The 24,359-nt window shown below is 42.5% G+C and overlaps 1 protein-coding gene across 1 annotated transcript in view; it reads left to right on the forward strand.

Annotated features, from left to right (window-relative positions):
• Nucleotides 1-24,359, forward strand: part of LOC124796347 (laminin subunit gamma-1) — a 1,176,638-nt gene that overhangs the window by 363,334 nt on the left and 788,945 nt on the right. Inside the window, exon 2 of the mRNA XM_047260489.1 lies at nucleotides 5,880-6,144. Coding sequence (XP_047116445.1) covers nucleotides 6,093-6,144 — 52 coding nt within the window. The 5' untranslated portion in view covers nucleotides 5,880-6,092. The remainder of the gene's footprint in view (nucleotides 1-5,879; nucleotides 6,145-24,359) is intronic.

Genomic DNA, 24,359 nt, shown 5'->3' on the forward strand with positions numbered 1-24,359 from the left:
TGTTGTACATCATTTAACCAGTGCATTCCTAAGGCTTTTTGTGATTGTGGGAACGAGTGAGCTGCTGGCTTTGTTCCCATGTCAAAAATATGGGGATGTTGGAGCTGGACGAAATGTTCGAGTACACGCCCCGATAACCGAGGGAGTTAAGGTGTCCGCATCCCAGACACGGGGGAAACTCACCGGACCCGGATAGAACCCACCTCGCACATTATCGACGGGCCCGGTGTGTCGGCCACCCCTTGGATGTGGTTTTTAGGTGGTTTTCCATTTGAGGTAAATACCGAACTGGTTCTCACATGCCGCCTCAGCTATACTAAGCGCAACTATTCTGAAAAAAAAAAAAATGTTTAGGTGCGAGTAGGAGTTGCTTACTGAGAGTTCCGTACAAACGTCATTATGCGTATAGATAATTCATCCATTCCCGTGACCGAGATTCTCAACCATTTTTCCCTGTTATCGACAGTGATACCAACAAGATATGGGTCAAAGGAATACCAAGATTTTCGACAATGTTTTAATTTCAATAATATAAACATGACATAAAGTCATGCAGGAGGCAGGCCAACATTACAATTATGAGTAGTTCTCCCTTCAGGTTGACTGGGTCGCAATGCTAAAAGTCAAACACCAGGTGAGGAATGATTTTATTGCTTATATGACACGTATCGAAATTTATCCATCATCAAATATCCAGGAGTAATTAGTGACTTAGATATGACGTTTCAGATTAGCTTGCGAATGTTTGTTTCACATATAACATGAAAAGCCCTATCTACGTGCAGTAATCGCTCCTTGATATCTGATGATGGATAAATTCGGAAACGCGTCATGGGAGCAATAAAGTCATTCCTTGCTTGATGTTTGACTTTTACCATTGCAACCCAGTCTGCCTGAATGCAGAACTACTGAGTAATTTCAAGTTTGACATCGAATATCAAATGACTAAAGGAATTTTTTCGTGTGATACGATTACAAATTAACAATTTTCTGATCCTTTTGCTTAAGTTGTACTGTGAAACCTTGCTTCTTGCCGAATTTCATCATTCTAAGACAGTACGCTATTGATTTTGATGAGTGATTTTGCAAGTATCTTTTGATTGCCTTGACTTAGAAGCTTCAGTGTTTTACACCACCAAGAGACCATAAACCTCAGTATGTGACATAGCTTTCAAATTTATACGTCCATCCGTGCCCGAGAAAAACGGTTTTTAACATTTGAACAGATAGACGGGCAAGAAAGTGATTGTCCTCTCGATGATGGAATTGGCAGTAGCTTCAAATGCCTTTGGGAGGGGCAACCCATTTGTAATTATAGCCAATATAATGGTATGAATATATACGAGTGGCTCTCCGCGAAACTGGAGAACTACTGTACCAGTCCTGATAAGACATTGGCTGGATAAAGGGGGCCAGCAAGGAAGGAAAGAAACGTTCGGCTGTTTCACAGGATGTCGCGCTGACTCACCAAAGAGAATGTTACTGAAACTGTCTGAAGCCGCGGAAGCCTGCACACCTGTTGTCTGACAAAGTCCTCCCAGAGGGTGCGACTGATATTGCCATGCAGTTGAATGCAGTGTAAAAAATGGGTCGAATCCAAAAGAATAATTCAGTGAAGCAGAAAAACCCCAGCAACAGACAGGCGACGAACGCAGATAGAAAGTTTTTTGAGTATGAACGTTTTCTGAGTATGTTTACAACGCCATGGACGTTCAAAGTTCCGGATTTTATAAGATATAATGGGCAGGAATAACTTGTTTCCATATTTTATGTCGGTAAAGCGGTTCGGCAAGCAGAGCTGCTGTTATATTAATCGAGAAGTCGTAAAGTCGTAAATTTCCACGAGAAAAACAGGTTCTCGTCGCCTCTTTGTCGTACAAAGAGCAATCGCTTGAGCTCTTATAAGGTGAGCAAGAAAGCATATTAAGTATTCAAAAGAGCACTGATTATTTTCGTCGAATTTATAATGTCTGCTTATCGCATCAACTATTAAGTCATTATCAAGCTATGGTATACACTATTTTTTCGTACTTCATTACCATGCCGTTTATGCAATGTCGTTTTTGTGGCATCTAAGCCACAGATATAACAAACAACTACGGTATGAAGGAATTTGAGGAAACCTAGCTACTAATGGTGATCGATATGCAGCAGCAAAATGAGGAGTCTCACAGTAGGCGTGGTAATATGAAACAAAACCCAAAAACTGTTAAATTACTGAGAAGCCCTTCTCAGAGCTAAGAGAGTTTGCCAGTTAAGTGTAGAAGCAAGCTCCGTGATTTAAATCCAAGTGATAGAGGATTTGTAAGTGATGATAAAGTTCATGTGTGTTGCCTCATTAAATCCGATATGCCACACACTGAGACAAACTGTTTTTAGCTTGAAAGAGTAATTGAAGATTAACGTAAAAGCAGTGGAGGACACATGTAACACATCCACCAAGGCAAGCGCAAAGATGTTTCGTATTCAGGAACTAAGCAAATCATTGTAAGGAAATGCTGACCAAGAACAATTCCACTTGATGAATGAATGCCAGTTCCCTAGAAGGTGGACAGATGCAAAATAATTAACACATACAGGAAGAAGAATGGTCTAGGGCCTTTCACATTGTTCACGACATTGGAGTTGACAACATGAAGACACGAAGCGGAAAAAAAGTAGAATGACCAAGTTAAATTAATAGTGCAGCAAGTGAAAGTAAGAAACGTCTGACAGTGTTTGAAATGGGCCTCATTTTGGCCGTCCGTTTTGGTAGCCCAAATGGACGGCCAAAATGAGGCCCATTTCAAACACTGTCAGACGTTTCTTACTTTCACTTGTCCAACAACATGTCGAATGGGCCGCTCAGGATTGGCATCACGTTCTCTTCACCGATGTGTGCCGCATATGCCTTCAACCAGACAATCGTCGGAGACGTGTTTGGAGGCAACCCGTTCAGGCTGAACGCCTTAGACACACTGTCCAGCGAGTGCAGCAAGGTGGAGGCTCCCTGCTGTTTTTGGGTAGCATTATGTGAGGCCGACGTACGCCGCTGGTGGTTATTGAAGGCGCCGTAACGGCTGTACGATACGTGAATGCCATCCTCCGACCGATAGTGCAACCATATCAGCAACATACTGGCGAGGCATTCGTCTTCACGGACACAGTTCGCGCCCCCACGTCCACATCTTTTGAATGACTTCCTTCAGGATAACGACATCGCTCGACTAGAGTAGCCAGAATGTTCTCCAGTCATGAACCCTATCGAACATGCCTGGGATAGATTGAAAAGGGTTGTTTATGGACGACGTGACCCAACAACCACTCTGAGGGACCTACTCCGTATCGCCGTTGAGGAGTGGGACAGCCTGGAACAACTGTGCCTTGATGAACTTGTGGATAAATGGTTCAAATGGCTCTGAGCACTATGGGACTCAACTGCTGTGGTCATCAGTCCCCTAGAACTTAGAAATACTTAAACCTAACTAACCTAAGGACATCACACTCATCCATGCCCGAGGCAGGATTCGAACCTGCGACCGTAGCAGTCGCACGGTTCCGGACTGCGCGCCTAGAACCGCGAGACCACCGCGGCCGGCGAACTTGTGGATAGTATGCGACTACGAATACAGGCATGCATCAATGCAAGAGGACATGCTACTGGGTATTAGAGGTACCGATGCGTACAGTAATCTGGACCACCACCTCTGAAGGTCTCGCTGTATGGTGGTACAGCATGCAATTTGTGCTTTTCATGAGGAATAAAAAGGGCGGAAATGATGTTTATGTTGATCTCTATTCCAGTTTTCTGTACAGGTGCCGGAACTCTCGGAACCGAGGTGATGCAAAACTTTTTTTGATGTGTGTGCTTAGTACTTTTATTGTGTGTTAAGGTGACATTGTTGTGAGGAATTCTATGTTCTATACCTGTGAGTTTATTATTTAGATGAAACCATAAAATCTCCGTCTTAGTTGAATTGGTTGGAACCTCCATTTACGAAAACAATTAGCTATTGCAACCAAACCATCTAAATGTATACTACGTAAGTCACCTTTCCGTATGTGGCAGAGGATACTTTGTATTCCGGTGTCACTTCCGCCCTTTTCCTGTTCCAGTCGCGAATGGTTCGCAGGAAGAACGATAGCTGGTAAGCCTCCGTGTGGGCTCGAACCTCTGTCACGCTTTCGTGTTTACTAAATGAATGTGTAACTAAATGAGTGAAATATATTCGCAGTTGCGAATATAGACAACCATCAGCTGTATAATGAAATGATAACGAAATTTCATTGTTGTGATCCCGTTATACGGCTGATAGTTGTCTGTATTCACAACGGCGAATACGTTTCAAGTATCTCATAACGCCTGTAGTCGCCGCAGTGCGTGTTCCTTTGGACGTCCGTGAACGTACGAAGGGACATTGCGTTGTAATTCGGAATGACACAAGCACTGCACTATATAACGAAGAGCGCTGCTCTTCTTTGGATCTTCTCTATTTCCTCTTTCAATCCTGTCTGGTGCGGATCTCATACTGACGTGCAATATTGGAGTACTGTTCGAACGACTGTCTTGTAAGCTACTTCCATCGTTGATGGACTACATTTCCTGAGGATTCTTCCAATAAATCTCAATTTGGCATCTTCCTTTCGTGATTTTATGTGATCATTCCGTTTCTAATCGCACGGTACGTATACTCCTAGCTATTTTATGGGAGTAACTGCTTCCACTGATTGACGTATAATTGTGTAATCATACAATAAAGGGTCTTTCTGTGTATGTATTCGCAGTGCGTTACATTTTTATCGTCATTTTTATCTGTTTTCCGTCTTTCCCTTAGTTGCTCTAAATTCGTGGAGGTTGTACCGTCTATGCAACTAAATGAAGGCAGTTTGTTTGTCGCCATACGCGTTTCGCTTCATTTATTTGGGAAGCATCATCAGTGGCCTGAAATATAGTATCTTTTCCTACATACAATAAACGTGTCATTTGATAGATATAATATGCTGATATATTACTTTTTGTCTTATTTTTCTCTTGCTTTTTAGGTTATAAGCGACTTTCGTAGCATAAATACGAAACTTGTGCCATAAAAATTCCTTCTAACCTAAAAAGCAAGAGAAAAACACGACAAAATGTTATATATCGTCTTATTATATCTCTCATATAATACGTTTATTTTATGTAGAAAAAGATACATGTATTTCAGGCCACCAATGATGCTTCCCAAACAAATGATGCGAAACGCGTATGACGACAAACTGCCTTCATTTAGTTGCATAGACGGTACATACCTCCACGACATTTTTTGTATTGAGGGTCAACTGACAGTCCCTACACAACGCGTCGATCCTCTGTATTTTGCTACAATTTGCGACAGTGCACAACTCTGTCAAATGACTTCCGCGAGTCAAGAGACATAGCATCTACCTGGTGACCTGTATTTACTCATTCCTGGGTATCGCGGACGAACAGAGCAAGCTGCGTATCACACTATCACTTGTTAGAACATCCGCCGTTCGCTTAATTTTCTTTTGTTGTGTATGTAGTGCGCCAAATAATCAGAATATCCAAATTTTAAAGATGTTAATGCGGGCATATCAGCAATATACAAGCCAAAGAGCAATGGACCTAAGACGGACCCTTGAGAAAGACCATTATTTAATTTCATTTGATTGCTCACGTATTCCTAATAATCATTTTGAATGATCTTGTCTTCAGCACGTTTCCTGGCAGTCTTGCTAGGACACGATAGGAAATAAGACTCACGAACTTAAGTATCGAACTTCGTCTCCATGCAGTGTGATAGGCTATTGTTAAATCTAATTTCTTTTATCTCTTACCTAGTCCACGCGGAAGGAAATCAGCAGAATTAACAGAGGCTATGCGATGTTGTGTGTTGCAGCGGTGCATCCCGCCGTTCGAGAACGCTGCGTTCCAGCTGCAGGTGGAGGCGACCAACACGTGCGGCGAGCTGCAGCCGTCCGAGTTCTGCGTGCAGACGGGCACGGCGGGCAGCCGCAAGTCGTGCGACATCTGCGTCGCGGGCACGCACCCGCCCTCCTTCCTCACAGACTTCAACAACAACGAGAACGTCACCTGGTGGCAGTCCGAGACCATGTACGAGGGCGTCCAGTACCCCAACCAGGTCAACCTCACGCTCCGGCTCGGTGAGTACTCCTGACTCGCCAGTGCGGTCAACTTATATTGCGCGGTGCACATTTATTACAATGGTCAAAAATGTTACGCAGTAGGTGAGAAATCCGGCGTTACATGGGTCAGAATGTAATATCTCATTAAGGGTATTATGAATGCGGTTATGCTGTTAGTAAGGTAATTTGATAGTGACAATGGGTGAGTATGACGGGAAAAAATGCGCGAAATATGGAGCAATAAATACTCTCAGGTAAAACTAAATAATAAATGACTTCAGAACTTTATCGTATATGTGAAAATGTTTCTGTTGTTTCATTCGCGATGGAATGTAATGGCGACACAGTCCTCAGCGTGTGTCATTCATATTGTGGTGGGTGGAAATGGGTGACTGTGGTTGGCAAATATCTCAATAGAAAGAGCGATGTGAGACACTTAGCTGTTTTAGAAAAAGTTATACTCTCTTTGAATTTTGAACGTCACCGTATTAAAATATACTTGCCTATACAACCCTCATCCTGCTCCATCCTTACTAACATTAATGTTACGTTACGCAGAGGTATTTAAACGCGGGCAACATCACGGGGCCCCTGCTAGTTTAGTAATATTGTCTTAGCATAACAGTATTTAAATGAAGCTGGAAAGGATGTTACTTTATTTCATTAAGTATTTAAATATCATTGAATTACGCAAGTATAATATTTGGTTTGTTTATAAATGACTCATCTGCTACCAGTCACGATTTTCTTTATTTTATTTTTCGCACGTCGCGTTTCGGGAAATGATTCCCATTTTCAAGTGCGTTTTTTGTGTTTGTTATGCTATTTCTATGTGATGTCGATGCGTGAGAGTCCGCTTCATTTCGTTGACATTACTGCAATATACAAGAAAACACCCAATTTTTAGATGGTTGTCGATCTTTTTGTGAAGTTAGTGGCGAAATATAGAAGAATTTGTGCCTACAGTTTCCTTATGGTCCATTTGTGCAGAGTCTCTTACACACCAAACAACACACACAGCTTGTTGTACACTTTAGTGTGTGTGAGACTCTGCGCAAATGGACCATAAGGAAAATGTAAGTACAAATTCTTCTAAATTTCGCCACCAACTTCACAAAAAAAGCGTAAACCAACTTCATTTCGTCGACTTTACTGCAATATATAAGAATAATAAGCAGCTTGAATGTTGGTTTTATCGAACGAAGGTTTGAAGCCTGTATTTGTGGATCGTTTAACGGAACCCAGTGCGTAACGTGTGAAGTACAATCCAGAAGAAATCAATCAACACTACGGGATCAAAGCCCCTGTCAGTACCCAACTAGCATCAACACTTACGTCTGAAGAACAGGAGGAGTTAACTTCAAACTCCACATTCAAGTCGGAGCTAGTTTTCTCATCACTGCCTTGGTTTTGGAGCTTGCTAAAGCAGGAGTATCCGTGAGTGAGAAGGCCATACGATTTTTTATAGTATTTGCATCATCCTACTTATGTAGGTTAGCTCTTTCAGCATGGGCAGTCATTAAAAGAAAATATAAATCGCGAGTAAATGTGGAGAAAGCGATGCGAGACACAGTTTCCAATCTTGTGCCGAAGTTTGAAGAACTCAATATGAAGAAACAGATCATCCTTCCCGCTGATTTCATTGCAAAAATCGGGGGAAATAACATTAAAAGTTGATTAAAATTTGTTTCGTCAATAACTGCTAAAGAAATAACTACACATGTCCATCTTTTTAAATTTAATTCGAGCTGGATGTTCACATGCGGAAGAGGCCGCGTCTGTTTACATTCTCATCTAGGGAACAGCGCACCCAAAACTTATGAAAATCACTATTGTATTACATGGAGGATGACCCTTCTGAAATCATGGATTCCACAGCCGCGTGATAATGGAATTCCCACCAAGAAGAACAGCAGTATCACTAAATGATAAACTGCAGTCTCCGTCAGCCACAATTCTGCCACTGTTGAGCTCCGACACCAGCTGGTAGATGTTTACCCTCACACAAGGCATAACACGATATTCTCACAAACAGCCAACTTCCAAACGCGATGTCTTAATGAGAAATCTCCTGTGTAATCTTTACTTATCTATAGAGAATGTAGATGTAGTTAATCCTGTCTGCATTGTATGAGTGCACAGAAATGCTAATCATTTGTATGTCCTACCTTGTGGCACTCGTCATGCCAGTTTGATGTTTGTTGCATGCCGCCTTCATGGCAGTGCAATTTTAATCGTCAGCAGTGTACAAGGAACGCCTTGTACAACCAGACTGTTGGCTGGACGGGGTCACACACAACTTCAGCTCATTAGTATCCGCAAGAAGGCATTATGAAATTCCTGTGGCCTGTGAGTACTGAAGGACGGCGCCTCTTGGGCTAACCTCGCTATGACGTTGTCGTGGCAGAGCGGCGGCACGCCCCTGCACACACGACCCCAAAGGTCGGCGCTTTCCAATTACGCCATGCAAATTTACTCTCTCTCATACGCATGGCCGACTTTTGTTAATTTCACCGACCATCATGAATCATTTATACCTTCTCCTTTACCAAGGAAAAAAAAGCAAAGTTACTTCTTCAAAGCCCGGCGGCCTGTCACACCTATCATATCAGAGATTACACTCTGCGCACATCAAATATAGAAAATGGAGACAATGAGTTGGCAAGCACCACGAGAAGCGCCAGTCTCCATTCCAGCGCCTTACTTAGAGCCTATACAACTCTAGCCTGAACCTACGGTGCGTGCTCTACCAGGGGAAATTTTGCGACGGCTAATCCACAAAAATACCACTTTCGAGCAGTCTTCGAATCAAAAGCCTACAGTGCAGCACTTACTGTTTATTATTTCAATTGTTCAAAATTTTACCTCAGAATTTATATGGTCTTGATAGTCTAGCAGGTAGAGCACTAGACTCCGATACTGAAGGACACGGGGTCAATCCCAGACGGGGGAGGTGACCCTCCAGTGCGACCCACGCAGGCACGCTCATCCTGCTATCAGATCAGTACTGGACGTGTTTCCTGAGAGGGGGGGGGGGAGGGGGGTAATGGACGACTTGTGTACTAGGCCCGCCACGCTTCCCATCCTAGTACTAGAGCTAAGGAGGGCTGTACTCCACCTGCAGATAGATCAGTAGCCTGATGATGGACTGTGCGCTACAGACCTTATTGTTACATAATTTATAATTTAACGTATTGATATTTTTTTAATGAATTGGAAACATTGAGGATCTCAGCATGACTTACTGGAATCGGTATAAGCTTGTACATATCTAAAAATAGAAAAAAAAATTGATGTTAATATCTGTCCAAAATCGGTATTTCAGTTTTAAAGCCGGCCGGTGTGGCCGTGCGGTTTTAAGCGCGTCAGTTTGGAACCGCGTGACCGCTACGGTCGCAGGTTCGAATCCTGCCTCGGGCATGGATGTGTGTGATGTCCTTACGTTCGTTAGGTTTAAGTAATTCTAAGTTCTAGGGGACTGATGACCTCAGTAGTTAAGTCCCATAGTGCTCAGAGCCATTTGAACCATTTTTTTCAGTTTTAAACGTAACGTACTGTAAGTATAAGCAGATATGTTTGAGAGACAAATCTAACATTAAATTATTTTTTTCAGTCAAGAAAATTTACCTCCTTTAAATGCTCTTGATGAGTTAACTCGTCATGCTCTTCTGCCCCGCAGGTGATAAAGACGTCTGTAAACTCAGCCCCTGACTTTTCTTGATGCGCTATTGACGTGTTGACGTGTCCCGTCCCTCCAACTTCTCATTGCTGTCGACGAGTTTCTTCCATATCTCGGTCAATTAAAAAGTTTCGAGTATTTAGCACACATGATATGTGCCTGTTTGGGTGCTATCATTTGCAGGAAACCTTGTTCCGATATACTGAACCGTCCATGAAATATGAAGAGTGTTATGAGCAGATGACTCTCGATATGCAGGGATGGAAACTGGCGCGTCGCGCGGGATCATCCGTCGGATATAAAAATGAATAATTGGAGGAAGGAATGGGACTACTTTCACTACTTGGTGAAGCCAAAACGTTTTGCCTGTCTTCCAATAAGAATGATCAAAGTCTGTTTTTATCGATTTCAATTCGGAAAATCACTTTTTTCTGTGGTCGTTTGTGATCATTCAGTGTCAGGTACAATCTCAGGAAGACCTCGATATTAAGAAAACAAAGTTTGTCGTCTTATGTGTCCTGGTTTGAATGAATCGAGGTATAGAAGAAGTAGGCTTTCCAAGAAATAAGACTGATTCCGAACTTCCGAAATTTCATTAAATCGTTCTTTCAAAAGTTGTAACAGCTTTGAATAACAACGCCCACAGTCACCACATTATCCTTTTTTTATTGTGACTGAAGGCGCACTTCCTGTATATTGTCTACAACTGCAAAAAAGGATAAAGGTTAAAATATTAGCGGTTTTGTCAATTAAAGTGCCGCGCGTCTGACTGGTTGTCGATAGAAATCTGACACAAGGAGCCATGAATACTGAAACGTGAGGTCTGAGTTAATTTGGTAGAATAAGTCCATACAAAATAATTACGTCTACACCTTCTATGGTTGTAATAGGATCCACAGTGCACAATTGTGGTGCTGGCGTCTAGTTTGCACCTTACATATCCTGCAGCTACGTCTACATCAATACTTTCCAAGCCATCTTGCAGTGTGTGGCAGAGGGTATTTCTGGTACCATAATATTCGCTCTTCCATTCGTGAATGGTGCGTGGGAAGTTTTACTGTCGGCAGAGTTCCGAATGAGCAATAATTTCTCTGATTTTTTAGTCTTAGTAGTTTCGCGAGACGTACGTGGGAGGAAGTATTGAATTCCCCGACTCTTCCCACAACGTACTCTCGCGAAATTTCAATACCAAATCTCTACGTGATATACACTGCCTGACAGAAAATAGTGATCCACCCAGAAGGGAAGGAGGAAACGAAATGAAACTTAACAGGTTGAGAAGGTATGTGATGTTCTTTGAGTGATTACAGAATCGAGTCAAATTTACAAAAAATGTGGCAGTGTGAACCATCTTATCAGTATGGTGTTGCATCCGCTTTGGCGTGGATGGATGCACAGATTCGGTTAGGAAGTGTGTCGCAAAGCGTTGGATCCTGTCCTGATGGAATCTGGCTCACAACTTTTGTAACTGGTCCTTGATGTCCTGGAAACAGCCACTGGGACAAAGTTTACATCCGAGCTGGTCACACGCAGTTCTATCGGGTACAGGTGTCTCGATCTTGCTGGCCACAGGAATATCTCACCATCAGGCATACAGTTCATAGAGACGCACGCGATGTGTGGACGAGTATTGTCCTTCCGGAAAATGGAAACACGACACTGTCGCATAAGAGGTAACAGTTGAGGATGCAGGATTGTTCGTAACGTACCGTTCTGCCATCATATTTGCTTCGATTACTACTAGCCGTGATCTGAATTCATATCCGATGTCCTCATGGCATGACGTCAGGGCTAGGACCGCTGTGCCTCTCCATAAGTCGTCTCCATACTCGTCGAAGATGGGTCATCCGGAATACTGCAGAACTAGGATTTGTCGCGGAACACAATACTCCTCTGGTCACTTCACCACTCGAAAAGCGGCAGTTAATACCACAACACAAACTGCTCCCGGGACATTTAAAGCTATCACGATCGAACGACTTAGCTCCTGGTGTGTCTTCCCGGTTTTATTGCCATTGTCCATGAGACGTTTACGTTTCATGGACCACGGCCATACAACGCGGAAGATTCACCTGTAGTTTAGATATCCAGCAGGGAAAGCCTTCATTCTAATAGGAGCAGTTTGTGTTGTGGCGTCAGCGCCTTTAACTTCTCTCCCCATTATACTGAAGTTAAATTATTGTGACTGAATAATATCTAGTTAGCTACTTGTATGGAAACTTGTGGGCGAGAGAAGTCACTTCTCCAATATTTTAACACAAATATCTCCCACACTCCCAGCTATAAAATTAATTCCTGTTTGAATTCTCGAATCTATGAAACAAAATGACTAGACAGTCACTGTTCATAATTCTACTCTGTCTGCCTCTCGATATCGAAGTCAGCACCTGGAATAAAATTTCTGAGACTCTGCAGAATTCCGGTGATCGTCGACTCTGATAATTCTTGAAATAGACAGAGGCACAATCGTACGCCATAGAAAAGCCGTCTTTAGTGCTATGACGTACTCACTCTGCAGCGTGGGAATCAGTGTGTAAGTTGTGCATTAATTTCGATAAAGGTCCAAGAATTAATGTCTCAAAATAGAGCACAAACGAAAGTCGTGCAGGATACAAAGTTCGCTACGAGTTAGGGCACACCAAATAATGTTCCGAGTCACATACAACGAAGAAGTTAAAAATAACCAAGGAATTAAAAGTACCGTTTCCATTCATGAAATTATATTTTTCCATAAATGATCTTCATAGCTACATTTCAGGATAGATCATCCTCTTTTATGACATGAAAACCTATCACAATTAATCAAATTACAAGTATTCAAAACTGTTGCTTACAACAATGCTGCTAATTACGGTTATGCTGCGATTCTTCTCTCCGCAATTGCTACATCAGAAGTAAGTATTTCCACAGTACTCGTAAAGTTCCACATTCTATCCACAGAGTTTTTATATCACAAGTCAGAGATAATCTCATTCTCTATCGCAGTCGAAATGAGCCTTTGATCCATACAGATCACTTGCGCCGTAACGCATAAGCATTTACGCTAGAAGAGAAAAAGTGGTAGAAAAGCGGTGATACTACACGTCAGTCCATGCAAGGGACGGTAATTCCCTAGCCTAGCGGCTGCTAGTCACCGACCCATCGTTTCGGATGACACAGAATCTTTCAGGAAGCCCTTTACTTGTTCTTGGATCGCAGACGCAGCTGTGAGGGAGTTACGATGTGTTCGGTGCACAGTACGGCAATCCAACCTTATCGTGGTCAGGCCGGGTCGATCGGAGCTTTGACAACGAGTATGCCACTCTCACGTTCCCATGCACCGTCACATCCGAATGCCCCACAAATGTGGATATTGCACGATTCGACCGGCCGGCCTATTGGAGGCCCACAATTCGACCCTTTAAAACACTGCCAGATGCTGATAACGCTATCTCACATGAGTACACGGCATCTGTGTGTCCTTCACAGTGACCATTCAACATCTGGCGTTGTTCAGGATTCTTCTATATACTACCAGGCCTGGCAACAACACTAAACAAGAGCAGCACTAGGTCATTCTAGTGGCAATTCTCCCTCTCATAGCGAATTACATTTCTATAATCATTTACACACCAGCCAATAGTGTGCACGTGTACAGAGTTACATCGATATCCGATCATGTTTTCTGGGTGCTTCATTGATTTAGTTACGTAGAGTACAATGCTTATTATGTTGCGTCTGCCACTGCAGGCTGTTTAACATCTCCATAATGCTCTCAGACCGGATGAACCATCCGGTGATGAAACGCGCCATTCTTCATGGGATTCTCTCTACATCGCTCTATTAATCTAACTTTGCAACGGTCCTAGACCGTAGACCAATATTCAAGAGTTGGTCTCACAAGTGTAATGTAAGCCAGTCGTTAGGACACGAATTACATTTTCTTGCGATTCTTCCAAAGGATCTCACAAGGGACCACACGGAAATTGGATTTTTTTAATTATTTTTATGGCCTGCTAAGTTCAGAACTCAAATGTCAATAGGCGGAAGCAGTTCTCTGCAACTTTCGAAAATTGTCGGGAAAAATCGACTTTGAAGTTTTCCGAACGTCTTTTATATGCTAAAGTAACGTATATTTTTTTGGACAGGCCATGCTACTGTGAGGTAGAGTGCTCGCCTACCACGCATGTGGCGCGGTTCACTTCTCAGTCCTTGTAAAATTTTAAACAGAGGCCCATATTCTATAAACATTTCCCTGAAGCGTAGAAAGGATGAAAAAGAGTTGAATTTGTAATGATTTTTTAAATTTAAACAATCTTTTATAAAAGATTAGTAATTAAGGATATATATTTGCAATCAAAACTGGATTTTTGTTTGATATGTAATTAGAAATAAGAAGACGTACATTTTTCATAAAAATAGCAATTAGATATCTGTTAATTAGCATATATTTGAGAAATTGTATATTTAAATGACATAAGTATTCGAACTGAAGGAAAGAAACGAAAAAAATGATGAGGGAAACGAGACTTGAACTAGTGACTAACAGTCTTGAGCGCTACTGTTTTTTCTTCCATCTGTGTTTTTTTTTAAGCTTCACGGAATTGCTAGTCGAACATGCACCTCTGTTTAGAAATTTGCTTCAGCTGGGCATCGAGCCCTAAACCCTCAAGTGGCAATAGAGCATTCTGCCACACAGCCAAGCGTCCTATCGAGAAAAAATCGACCTCGGTTTAGCATATTAACGACTGCCGGAAAACTTCAAAGTCGATTTCCTCGAGAATTTTTGATATTTGCAGTAATTTATTTCGAGAGATTAATATTCTGAGCTCAAAGCTTCGCGAACCGCAACAGTAAAAAATTACAAGAATCAGATTGCCGTTGGGTCCCCTTGTCTGCCGGGCATCAGTTGTTCCGGCAGTTTGTTTTATGTGGCCCGCGCTTTAATGCGCCCCTGCTCCATCCCGACGCACGCGATCCGAGCGGCGCCGTCACGGCAGCGGAGAGGTCCGGCGTGGTGGGAGAGGCACGTGTGTGGGTGACGTCACGGGAGACGGGCCCGCATTCCTGCGGAGGCCGGCCGCGCCGCGCTGCGGACCGCGATTGTATTTAAATGCGACGCGCCGCCGGCTGAGCGGGGACTCCGCGAGGCACGCGCTTCGCGGCCCCAGCGCGGCTACCAGCGCTACATGCCGGCGCGCCAGCGTATTTATTGTTCCGCCTTTTGCAGCACAACATTTGCGAGCGTCCTCCACATCGCGCAACACAATCTCTTGCGTTTAGTCGGCATTCCGTGGGCCGTTTACTAGCATTGCTCAGCTACAGAAACGAGGGTCACTCAGCCGCTCCTGTCTAGGGGTTGTATGCAACCCACAACGCCTTCAAAAACCACGCGCGAAATTTTCGTATTCTCTCGTCTGCTACATGAAAACTATTAGTCTTACCGAAAAAAAAGTGAACAGAACCCTTTTGTAGGAAATTTAAACGCTTTTCACTGGAGGCCACAATACCAGAGTTATTCAGGAAAGACGCGTTTGAAGCTCACTTTTGAACGTTTCTCTTGAACAACTTGAATACAGTGGCCTCTAGCGAAAAGGTAGTCCTGTACAAAACTTAACTACATTAATTTTTATAAAAAGGGCTCCTGTTCATTTTTTCTGTTGAACTCATAGTTTGCACCTTGTGAGGCGTTGTGGTTTGCACCCTGTATGTATCTGACAATGTGGTTTCTCGTGACGAAATTCTTGAATAAACGTTTGCTGGATTTTTTGTCGCACCAGATTTGTTGGTAAACTCAAGCCTTGAATGACTTCCTTAGTCAAAAACCCTTCAGCAGCCGCAGTGGTTAGCGCACTGGACTCGCATTCGGGAGGACAACGGTTCAATCCTGCGTCCGGCCATCCTGATTTAGGTTTTCCGTGATTTCCCTAAATCACTCCAGGCAAATGCCGGGATGGTTCCTTTGAAAGGGCACGGCCGACTTCCTTCCCCGTCCTTCCCTAATCCTATGAGACCGATGACCTCGTTGTTTGGTCTCTTCCCCCAAACAATCCAATCCAATGCTTCAACAGCCAAGATCGCATTATATATATTAAATTTAAGATAATCCGTTTCAACAGACTAAGCTATCATCTTCGAGTCTTAAAATCTTTTGTTGTAAAACATGTTCATTTTGCGCTGAATAACGCACAGGACGTCAAGTGGAAAAAATAGCACATTATAAAAGGTTTGTCATCGCTAAAATATTTAAAAAACATAAAGCACTTTGTGCAACAGGCTATGACTGTATAGATATTGCTCAGAGTTGCTTGTTGCATCATACGAACACGGTACAAATAGCACACTGTTTACATACGCTGGACATATTGTAAACAGTGCGAATCCACTTTAAATGGCGTATAAGGTACAACTAACAGTGACCTTTTGGGACCTGTTTAAAAACGCGGTTCAAGCAAGAGAACAGCAGACTGTCAGCGTAGGTATTATATTTTATTGCCACCTTAATCAGGCATTCCTACAAGAAGCTGTCTTACCAGCTAGTTCTGAGGGAACTCTGCAGTCCTGTTAGGTTGCTGTTAGCTGACTTATCCTAACCGCCAACTACCTCCCAGTAATGTATCCATGTATCCCTGGCGTCTTTCTTCAAATCAAGGGGCTTCTCTAACTGTCACCGCCATCTTAGTGCCCACTAGTAATTGTAGTCTGAAAGGTCTTGCCTTAAAATTAGCCTGGTCCAAAACTACTTCATTTTTTAGTCACTGGTCTTCTCAGTGGTTTGATGCGATTCACCACGGATTCCTCTCCAGTGCCAACCTCTTCATCTCAGAGTAACTCTTGCAGCACCTGTCCTCAATTATTTGTTGGGTATGTTCCAATCTCTATCTTCCTCTACGGTTTATGCCCTCTATAGCTACCTCTAGTACGATGGAAGTTATTCCTTGATGTTCTAACAGATTTCCTGTCGTCTTATCACTTTTTCTAGTCAGGATTTTCCGAGTGTTCCTTTCTTCGTCGACTCTGCGTAGAACGTCTTCATTCCTTACCGTGTCAGCCCATTTAATTTTCAATATTCTTCTGTAGCATCACATATCAAACGGTTCGATTCTCTTACCATGTCCATGATACGCTACCATACAATGATGTGCTCCATACTTACATTCTCAGAAATTTCTCGTGTACAGAGGAAATAATGTTAAGTAATTTTCGTTTCACTCTCGTCTCCGAGAGACAGAGAGACTGGAGAGGCAGGGTTTCCACTCTTTTTTAATTTATAGTTTAATTCCCTAATAAAGTAAATGTGTAGTATCACAGCAAGATACTCTGCTGAAGCGGAGCATTATGACCGCTGAGAGAAATTGAATCCAGCCTGGTGCGTTACGGAAACATAGCGCGGTAGGAAAAGTATACCGGGGGAACCAGAACTTCACCGACAAAATTTAAAAGGTTGTTCAGGGATATCTTCTGAGTATTTTGGTATAAGGTAACCGAGGTCGCCGGTGGCTCATTAAGGAGTAATGAAGTAATTATGATTTATTCAGGTTGTCAAATTAACATTGTCTACGGGAAAATACTTTCACAACAGTGGAAAACTCTGTAATACAACAACAGAAACACCGAGTAATGCAACCACCCGCAAACAGATACACAATTAGTGTAATGGGATTGCTATCTATACACGAGGAGCATTTTGACAAAGACTCTATCAATAAACCTGTCTGCATTGCTGCTTGTCGCTGCTAACGAACAACTAACTCAACCAGAGAGGAGACGGGGGTGGGGGGGTCGTAGGGCTAGGATGTTGTTACAGTTGAGGCTATCAGGAATGGTGAAGGCGTCTTTGAAGTAGAAGGCGAAAAGGTTGGTATTACTTTACTTGTTGGGGAGAAGTTGGTTGTTTTGAAGAAATAGGTACAGTAGAGCAACAATGTAGCCCCTAAGTCGTCGAAACGCCTTTCAGTATGTACTTGAGTTTATAAGTAGTGTCGTATTGTCTTTAAAACATGCCTGTCCCTTGTACAGGTGATACTTTGCGTTGAGTAAATTACGGACGCGTTAACAATAATGCTAGCGCGTCACGCTCATGGGCGGGGTGGAAGCTGCAGAGCTCATGAGGTCATTGGGGTCGATTCGGGAAGGTTAGACATGTCGATGCGAGTATTGTAGCAGTTTCACCCACGATTTCTTTTATGGAAGTAAACAGCGCTGGATATCTTCTCAGAATTTTGGAAGGTGACTAAAATTAGAATTAGAACAGACACATTGGTTTAGTTCGCTTTTAACTAACTAATTTAAAGATAAATTTTACCTCGCTACTAAAATTAAAATTTTGTTAAAATGAAAGCTTTATAATATTATGTCGTGACCCGATTGGGGCACAGCAAAGTAAACATGATATACAAGCATGAATCGCGCTCAAGAACACACACACACGCACGCACACAGACACGCACATACGCACACGCACACACACACACACACACACACACACACACACACACACACACACACACACAGAGAGAGAGAGAGAGAGAGAGAGAGAGAGAGAGAGAGAGAGAGGCAGAGGGGGAGGGAGACTTGCACTAATGTAGGTAATAAATACTATGTAACAGAGAAACATAGAGTTCGCAGGGCAAAACTAGCAACTTGACAGAGCACGAAGCAGCCCGGAGAAAATGATGCGATTCGTTATAGAGGGGTATGTGTCAAACTTGGTGGATAGTTTACCTAGAAAAGAGCGATGTTTCGTGGTCGATATTTTAATCCAGTGATCGATTTTAGAATCAGATGAAGAAATCCTCACAAGAAAACGCCAAAATTAGTTTCGGACATTTTTCCTCTGTTTTTGTTGTTTCAAGACATAAGGTTGTGTCTTATATTACGAGTTCTGCACAGTATATTAAAGCTATCTGTAGGATACTGTTAAGCCTTCAGTTATATAGTTTCATGGTGAGTAAAACTCTGTATATTTTTAAAACTAGATACGTATCGTGAGGGCAGTTAAGCCATATTTCTTCTGTCATGAACCATCTAGTACCTTGCAATGGAAGGTTTTCTACCACGGAACATGAATTAGCTGAGTTTCTTTAATGTGTTAACAATTTTCCCTCTCTCGAAAGTGGAAATCTGTCTTAGTTGCCAACAGCTTCTATTTCAGTCTGTTTCCTTATTAAGTATTGATGTATAGTAAGATAATAATGTAGCTCATAGACTATTAAATACGGTACTGAAAAGATTTTCTCGATTGAAGCACTTTTGAGCTTGAACAGAATATTTCTTCCTTACGACAGACTGTGACACCTGGAAAAACTTTACTTTTCCGTAATAAGTTCTGTAATTTTTGGAAAAAGACTGCAGCACACGTAAAGCGAATACTATCATTGAAATGGAATAAAATAACATGTTAAACCTGTTACAGGGATGGCTAGAGGTGAGAGTCTGAGAGGTATAACACTCTCCCTCACTTGTCGTAAGAGACGTTGTGTGAATAAGCAGGGACAAGATAGCACTCTATTGCGGCCATGCGAGATTATTTTTTAAATCTTTTCATTCAAGGTAGGCCGTTGAAGAACTCTGAGACCTATTCAGTCAATTGTCAGTGATCTGGAAGTGAGGTAAAGGGGTCGTCAATTTAGTATACTTGGTGAGGGACGAATGAAGTAAATCTCCTGGAAAACTTTAACTGAAACCGTGGGATTGCAGCGTGTGCGTGTGTGTGTGTGTGTGTGTGTGTGTGTGTGTGAAAGACAGAGAGAATGTTAGAAGGGGGGAGGGAGCTCTTCCACGACTACCTTCAATACAATCGGATGCATGCATCCGATGAGATCGTCCCCCTGGTTGCGTCATCACCTTGGAGTTGTGCGAGATACATGATTCTTGTAGTACAATTTTCCTCCTTTCGAACGCAGTTCAGCTGTATTCGTCAATCAACTACAGACTCACGAAGTTGAAATTCGTAAAAAATTCGGAAGACCTCCATTGTTAGATGACTGTCGACATAACTTTTTTCTTACCGCTTTTTTATCGAGGACAAGAGCCTATGAACACGTGTCTACAAACTTAGCAACCAATTTGCATGAAGAGAGCTTATTAAAAGGATTTTTTTTGTGAAGACTGGAAATACGAGATGGAATCCCATTACAAGCCGTGCGAAAGAGCGTCTAACGCAAACACCTCTTATAGATTATGCAGAACAGGTAAAATGTTTCCTGTTAACCAGTGTAACTGTGCATTTGATAGTCCTCGTCTGCTAAGCGTCGCAATCTACGTAAATCTCGCAGAGGACGACGACGTCAAACTTTGCTGCTAGTCTGTTTATTACAGCTTGAGGCACGCAGAAGGAGAACGGGTTGTTGCGCGCGACGTTCTGGTGCAGCTGTTTTTATTCCAGACAGCGCGCGATTAATTGCCGGCACTTCTAGAACGCCATGCATGCATCATACTTGACACAGCGATCTGAATCGCTGGCCCCCGAGATACCGGGAGCTGATAAGGTCTGTGTGTGCTTACGAGAGCCGTAGCGCCGTGCCGTGGACGCTTATCGCCGCAGTAATCTGGTCTGAAATACGTTGAAAGCATGTCGTAAAGCTGAACACCTCCAAATGGGAGGCGTTTTGTTAGACAAGCATCACTGCAGGGCCCGTGTTCCGGGCCGCTTAACTGAATTCTGGTGTTCCCCTCTACACGGCGCGGCGTTTAATTAATCGATTAGATTATTATCGCGCAGCGGTCCTCGACTTTTTTTATGTGTAGGGATTGTGTTGTCGCCTCCAATCAGGTTGAAATGACAGTGGCCTGAAGTGGACGAGATGGAAATACTGTCCGCCTAGTAACTGAAACATATGAAAGAAACTAATTTTAATCGTCAACTCATCAATGGATTCCTACCACAGTAAATCTGCGTAAGAATACATATATACCTACAGCATCAAACAAAATCTGAGCTATATTACAGTCTCTCTACACAATATACTCGATTTTCCGTCTAAACTCTCATTCTATTAACACCAACATAAGGACATTCCCTTCATTACTTTTGGTTGCATTGGAGAGTCTTGTCAGTAGGAAAGTCATATCTCATACTAGAGGCAAATGAGCATAATTTGCTGTTTCAATCGGGATATTTCCATAATGGAATTAGAAGCGTTCCTTGCCACACATATTAAATGTTACACAAAACTAGCGCTATCGAAGTACATTAGATTCTCGTAGCATGATGCTTGTTCTAAGGAAAACAAGTGCTTTTAACAAGAATGTAAAGGTGGCAGGGGTAAAATACAGGGAGCGAAAGGCCATTTACAATTTAAACAGAAAGCAGATGGCAGTTACAACAGTCGAGGGGCATGAAAGGGAAGCAGTGGTTGGGAAGGGAGTGAGAGAGGGTTGTAGCCTCTCCCCAATGTTATTCAGTCCGTATATTGAGCAAGCAGTAAAGGAAACAAAAGAAAAATTCGGAGTAGGAATTAAAATACATGGAGAAGAAATAAAAACTTTGAGGTTTGCCGATAACATTGTAATTCTGTCAGAGGCAGCAAATTACCTGGAAGAGCAGTTGAACGGAATGGATAGTGTCTTGAAGAGCGGATATAAGATGAACATCAACAAAAGCAAAACGAGGATACTGGAATGTAGTCAAATTAAGTCGGGTGATGCTGAGGGAATTAGATTGCAAAATGAGACACGTAAAGTAATAAAGGAGATTTGCTATTTGGGGAGCAAAATAACTGATGATGGTCGAAGTAGAGAGGATATAAAATGTAGACTGGCAATGGGAAGGAAAGCGTTTCTGAAGAAGAGAAATTTAACATCGAGTATAGATTTAAGTGTCACGAAGTCGTTTCTGAAAGTATTTATATGGAGTGTAGCCATGTATGGAAGTGAAACATGGACGATAAATAGTTTGGACGAGAAGAGAATAGAAGCTTTCGAAATGTGGTGCTACAGAAAAATGGTGAAGATTAGATGGGTATATCACATAACTAATGAGGAGGTATTGAATAGAATTGGGGAGAAGGGGAGTTTGTGGCACAACTTGACTAGAAGAAGGGATCGGTTGGTAGGACATGTTCTGAGGCATCAAGGGATCACAAATTTAGCATTGGAGGGCAGCGTGGAGGTTAAAAAAAGGGAGACCAAGAGATGAATACACTAAGCAGATTGAGAAGGATGTCGGTTGCGGTAAGTACTGGGAGATGAAGAAGTTTGCACAGGATATAGTAGCATGGAGAGCTGCATCAAACCAGTCTCAGGACTGAAGACAACAACAACAACAACAACATTGCTACCTGTAGTTACTTATGTACTTCTATGTAAGCAGTTTATATTTATGAAAATTCAAAGTGCAAAGAACACAGTACACCGACGAAAATACGTACATACTACGTGGAAATATGCATAAACACGAGCATCAACCTTCCATAAGTGTTGTGACCAAACGTAACTACTTTCGTTCCGTCTTAACTGCAGCTTCTTTGATTGCTCTGGGACGAACTAGAACACATGAAATATTAGTTCACTTTATTATATAAATAAGTAAAGAAAAGATTTACTTAAGTTTGAAACACTCCTTTGTCACCGGATTGCTGGATAATTTACATCTGTCATTGACAATGGAAGCGTCACTTGATGAATTAACAAGGGAATCTCCGCATCGCTCCCCCCTCAGATTTATTGGTAAAATGGCCCAGTGGACAGCACGTTAAAACATGCAACAGGAAGAAGATTTACTGAACTATGAAAAAGAAGCAAAATACAAACAGTGAACGGTGCAAGCTCAAGATGTGCAACATCGAAGGATGGGCAAGAATCTCGCCGTCGCGGTCGTGTGGCCATGGTGTTGGACTGCAAACAGCGAGATCCATGGTCAAACTCCATTGTGCCCTGTATCTGTTTTTCCACGAGATTATGAACTTTCCGTCCGGCATTGACGTGTCTGTTCTGTAATCTTGGCAATCGTCATGCTATGCAGTGGTTATAGAATCGAGTCATGTGTTAACAATATATTACCATCGCAAGTAAATGTGATGAATAGTGAGAGGTGGCGAGATGCCGCATAGACGTCTCACAGAAATGAAAACAACTAATAAGCGGATGTGAAATATGTTACATCAAAGGAATTCATAAGTCAAAACTTCCAAAATGGAACGCAAGAGTCATAACACGTAGTTGTATGGTTGATTCGGGGGTGGAGACCAAACAGCGAGGTCATCCGTCCCATCGGATTACGAAAGGCTGGGGAAGAAAGTTGACCGTGCCCTTTCAAAAGAACCAGCCCAGAATTTGCCTGAAGTGATTTAGGGAAATCACGGAAAAGCTAAATTAGGATGGGCGGATGGGGGTTTGAGCCGCCGTCCTCCAGAATTCATGTCCAGTGTGCTGACCACTGCGCCACCGCGTTCGGTATAACGTGTGGTATTTGTGTAGAACAAGTAGGAGGTATGTACCTCCGGAGGTCACTTCCGTGCACCTCGAAGTGGCAAACGGTCGTTGCACTGCGACACAGACGCAGATTTGAATACAGCGATAAGACACGTTGATGACCGGACGGACAGATTATAATTGTGTGAAAAAAATATGGGACACGAGCTAGGTTTGAACACGGATCTCTTATTTTACAATCCAACATCGTGCCCACAGAACCACGACACCATGGCTAACCGAATTTACTGGATGTTGCATATCTTGAGCGCTTACCGTTCACTGTTTTGTTTTTCATCGTTCAGTACACCTGCTTTCTGTTTTCGTTCTTGATCTATGTTCAGTTTTTGACGCGCTTTCTTACCACTAAATCTGAGGGGGGGGGGGCATGGGGAGTTTCCCTTGTAAGTATCAGACTGTTCCCTTGTAATAAAAATGTGACAATTACGAAAGCATATTTTATCAGAAACTTTAACAACTCTCACTGTCCTACATGATGATGTTCACTGCTGTAGTTGAAGTCCTGAACTGACTGAGCTCTTGCATGCTCGCCACTCCGATGACAGAGCACTGCTGTGCTGGAGGAGAGGTGTGGTCTGCAGGAGCGCCTCCCATATGGCATGGTGAATTGGAGCGAACCATCGCTAACGTCTGTGGTATCGACATGTGTTGCCGACTCTTGGTGTGGCACTGACATCTCTGGACGATACCAAAATGAGAGATGCAAAGAAAATTTTTAAAAAAAAGGTTACGAAATAATTGGTTGCTCATTAGTGTGCAGAAAACGAAACAAAGAAAACTAGGCTCAAAATCAGTGGTTCTTACACAGATTCTGAGGAGTAAATAAACTGATAAAGAACAAAGACGAAATTGTGTACGAATGTTGTTGCATTATTTGAGTGAAGAACAGATGGTATTGAAGCAAACAGAAAAGTTTGCTTTCGAAATGTCGTACTACAGAAGAACGCTGAAGATTAGAGAATCAGATGGGATAACTATTGAAGAAATACTAAGTCGAATTGGCGAGAAAAGACATTTATTCTACTGCTTCACCAAAGCAAGGGATCAGTTGATAGGATATGTTCTTGAGATATCAAGGCGTCATCAGTTTGGTAGTGGAGGTAGGTATGGGGGAAAGAATTGTAGAGGGAGACCAAAGCTT

Source organism: Schistocerca piceifrons, chromosome 4 (assembly GCF_021461385.2).
Source record: "Schistocerca piceifrons isolate TAMUIC-IGC-003096 chromosome 4, iqSchPice1.1, whole genome shotgun sequence".
Lineage (NCBI taxonomy): Eukaryota > Metazoa > Arthropoda > Insecta > Orthoptera > Acrididae > Schistocerca > Schistocerca piceifrons.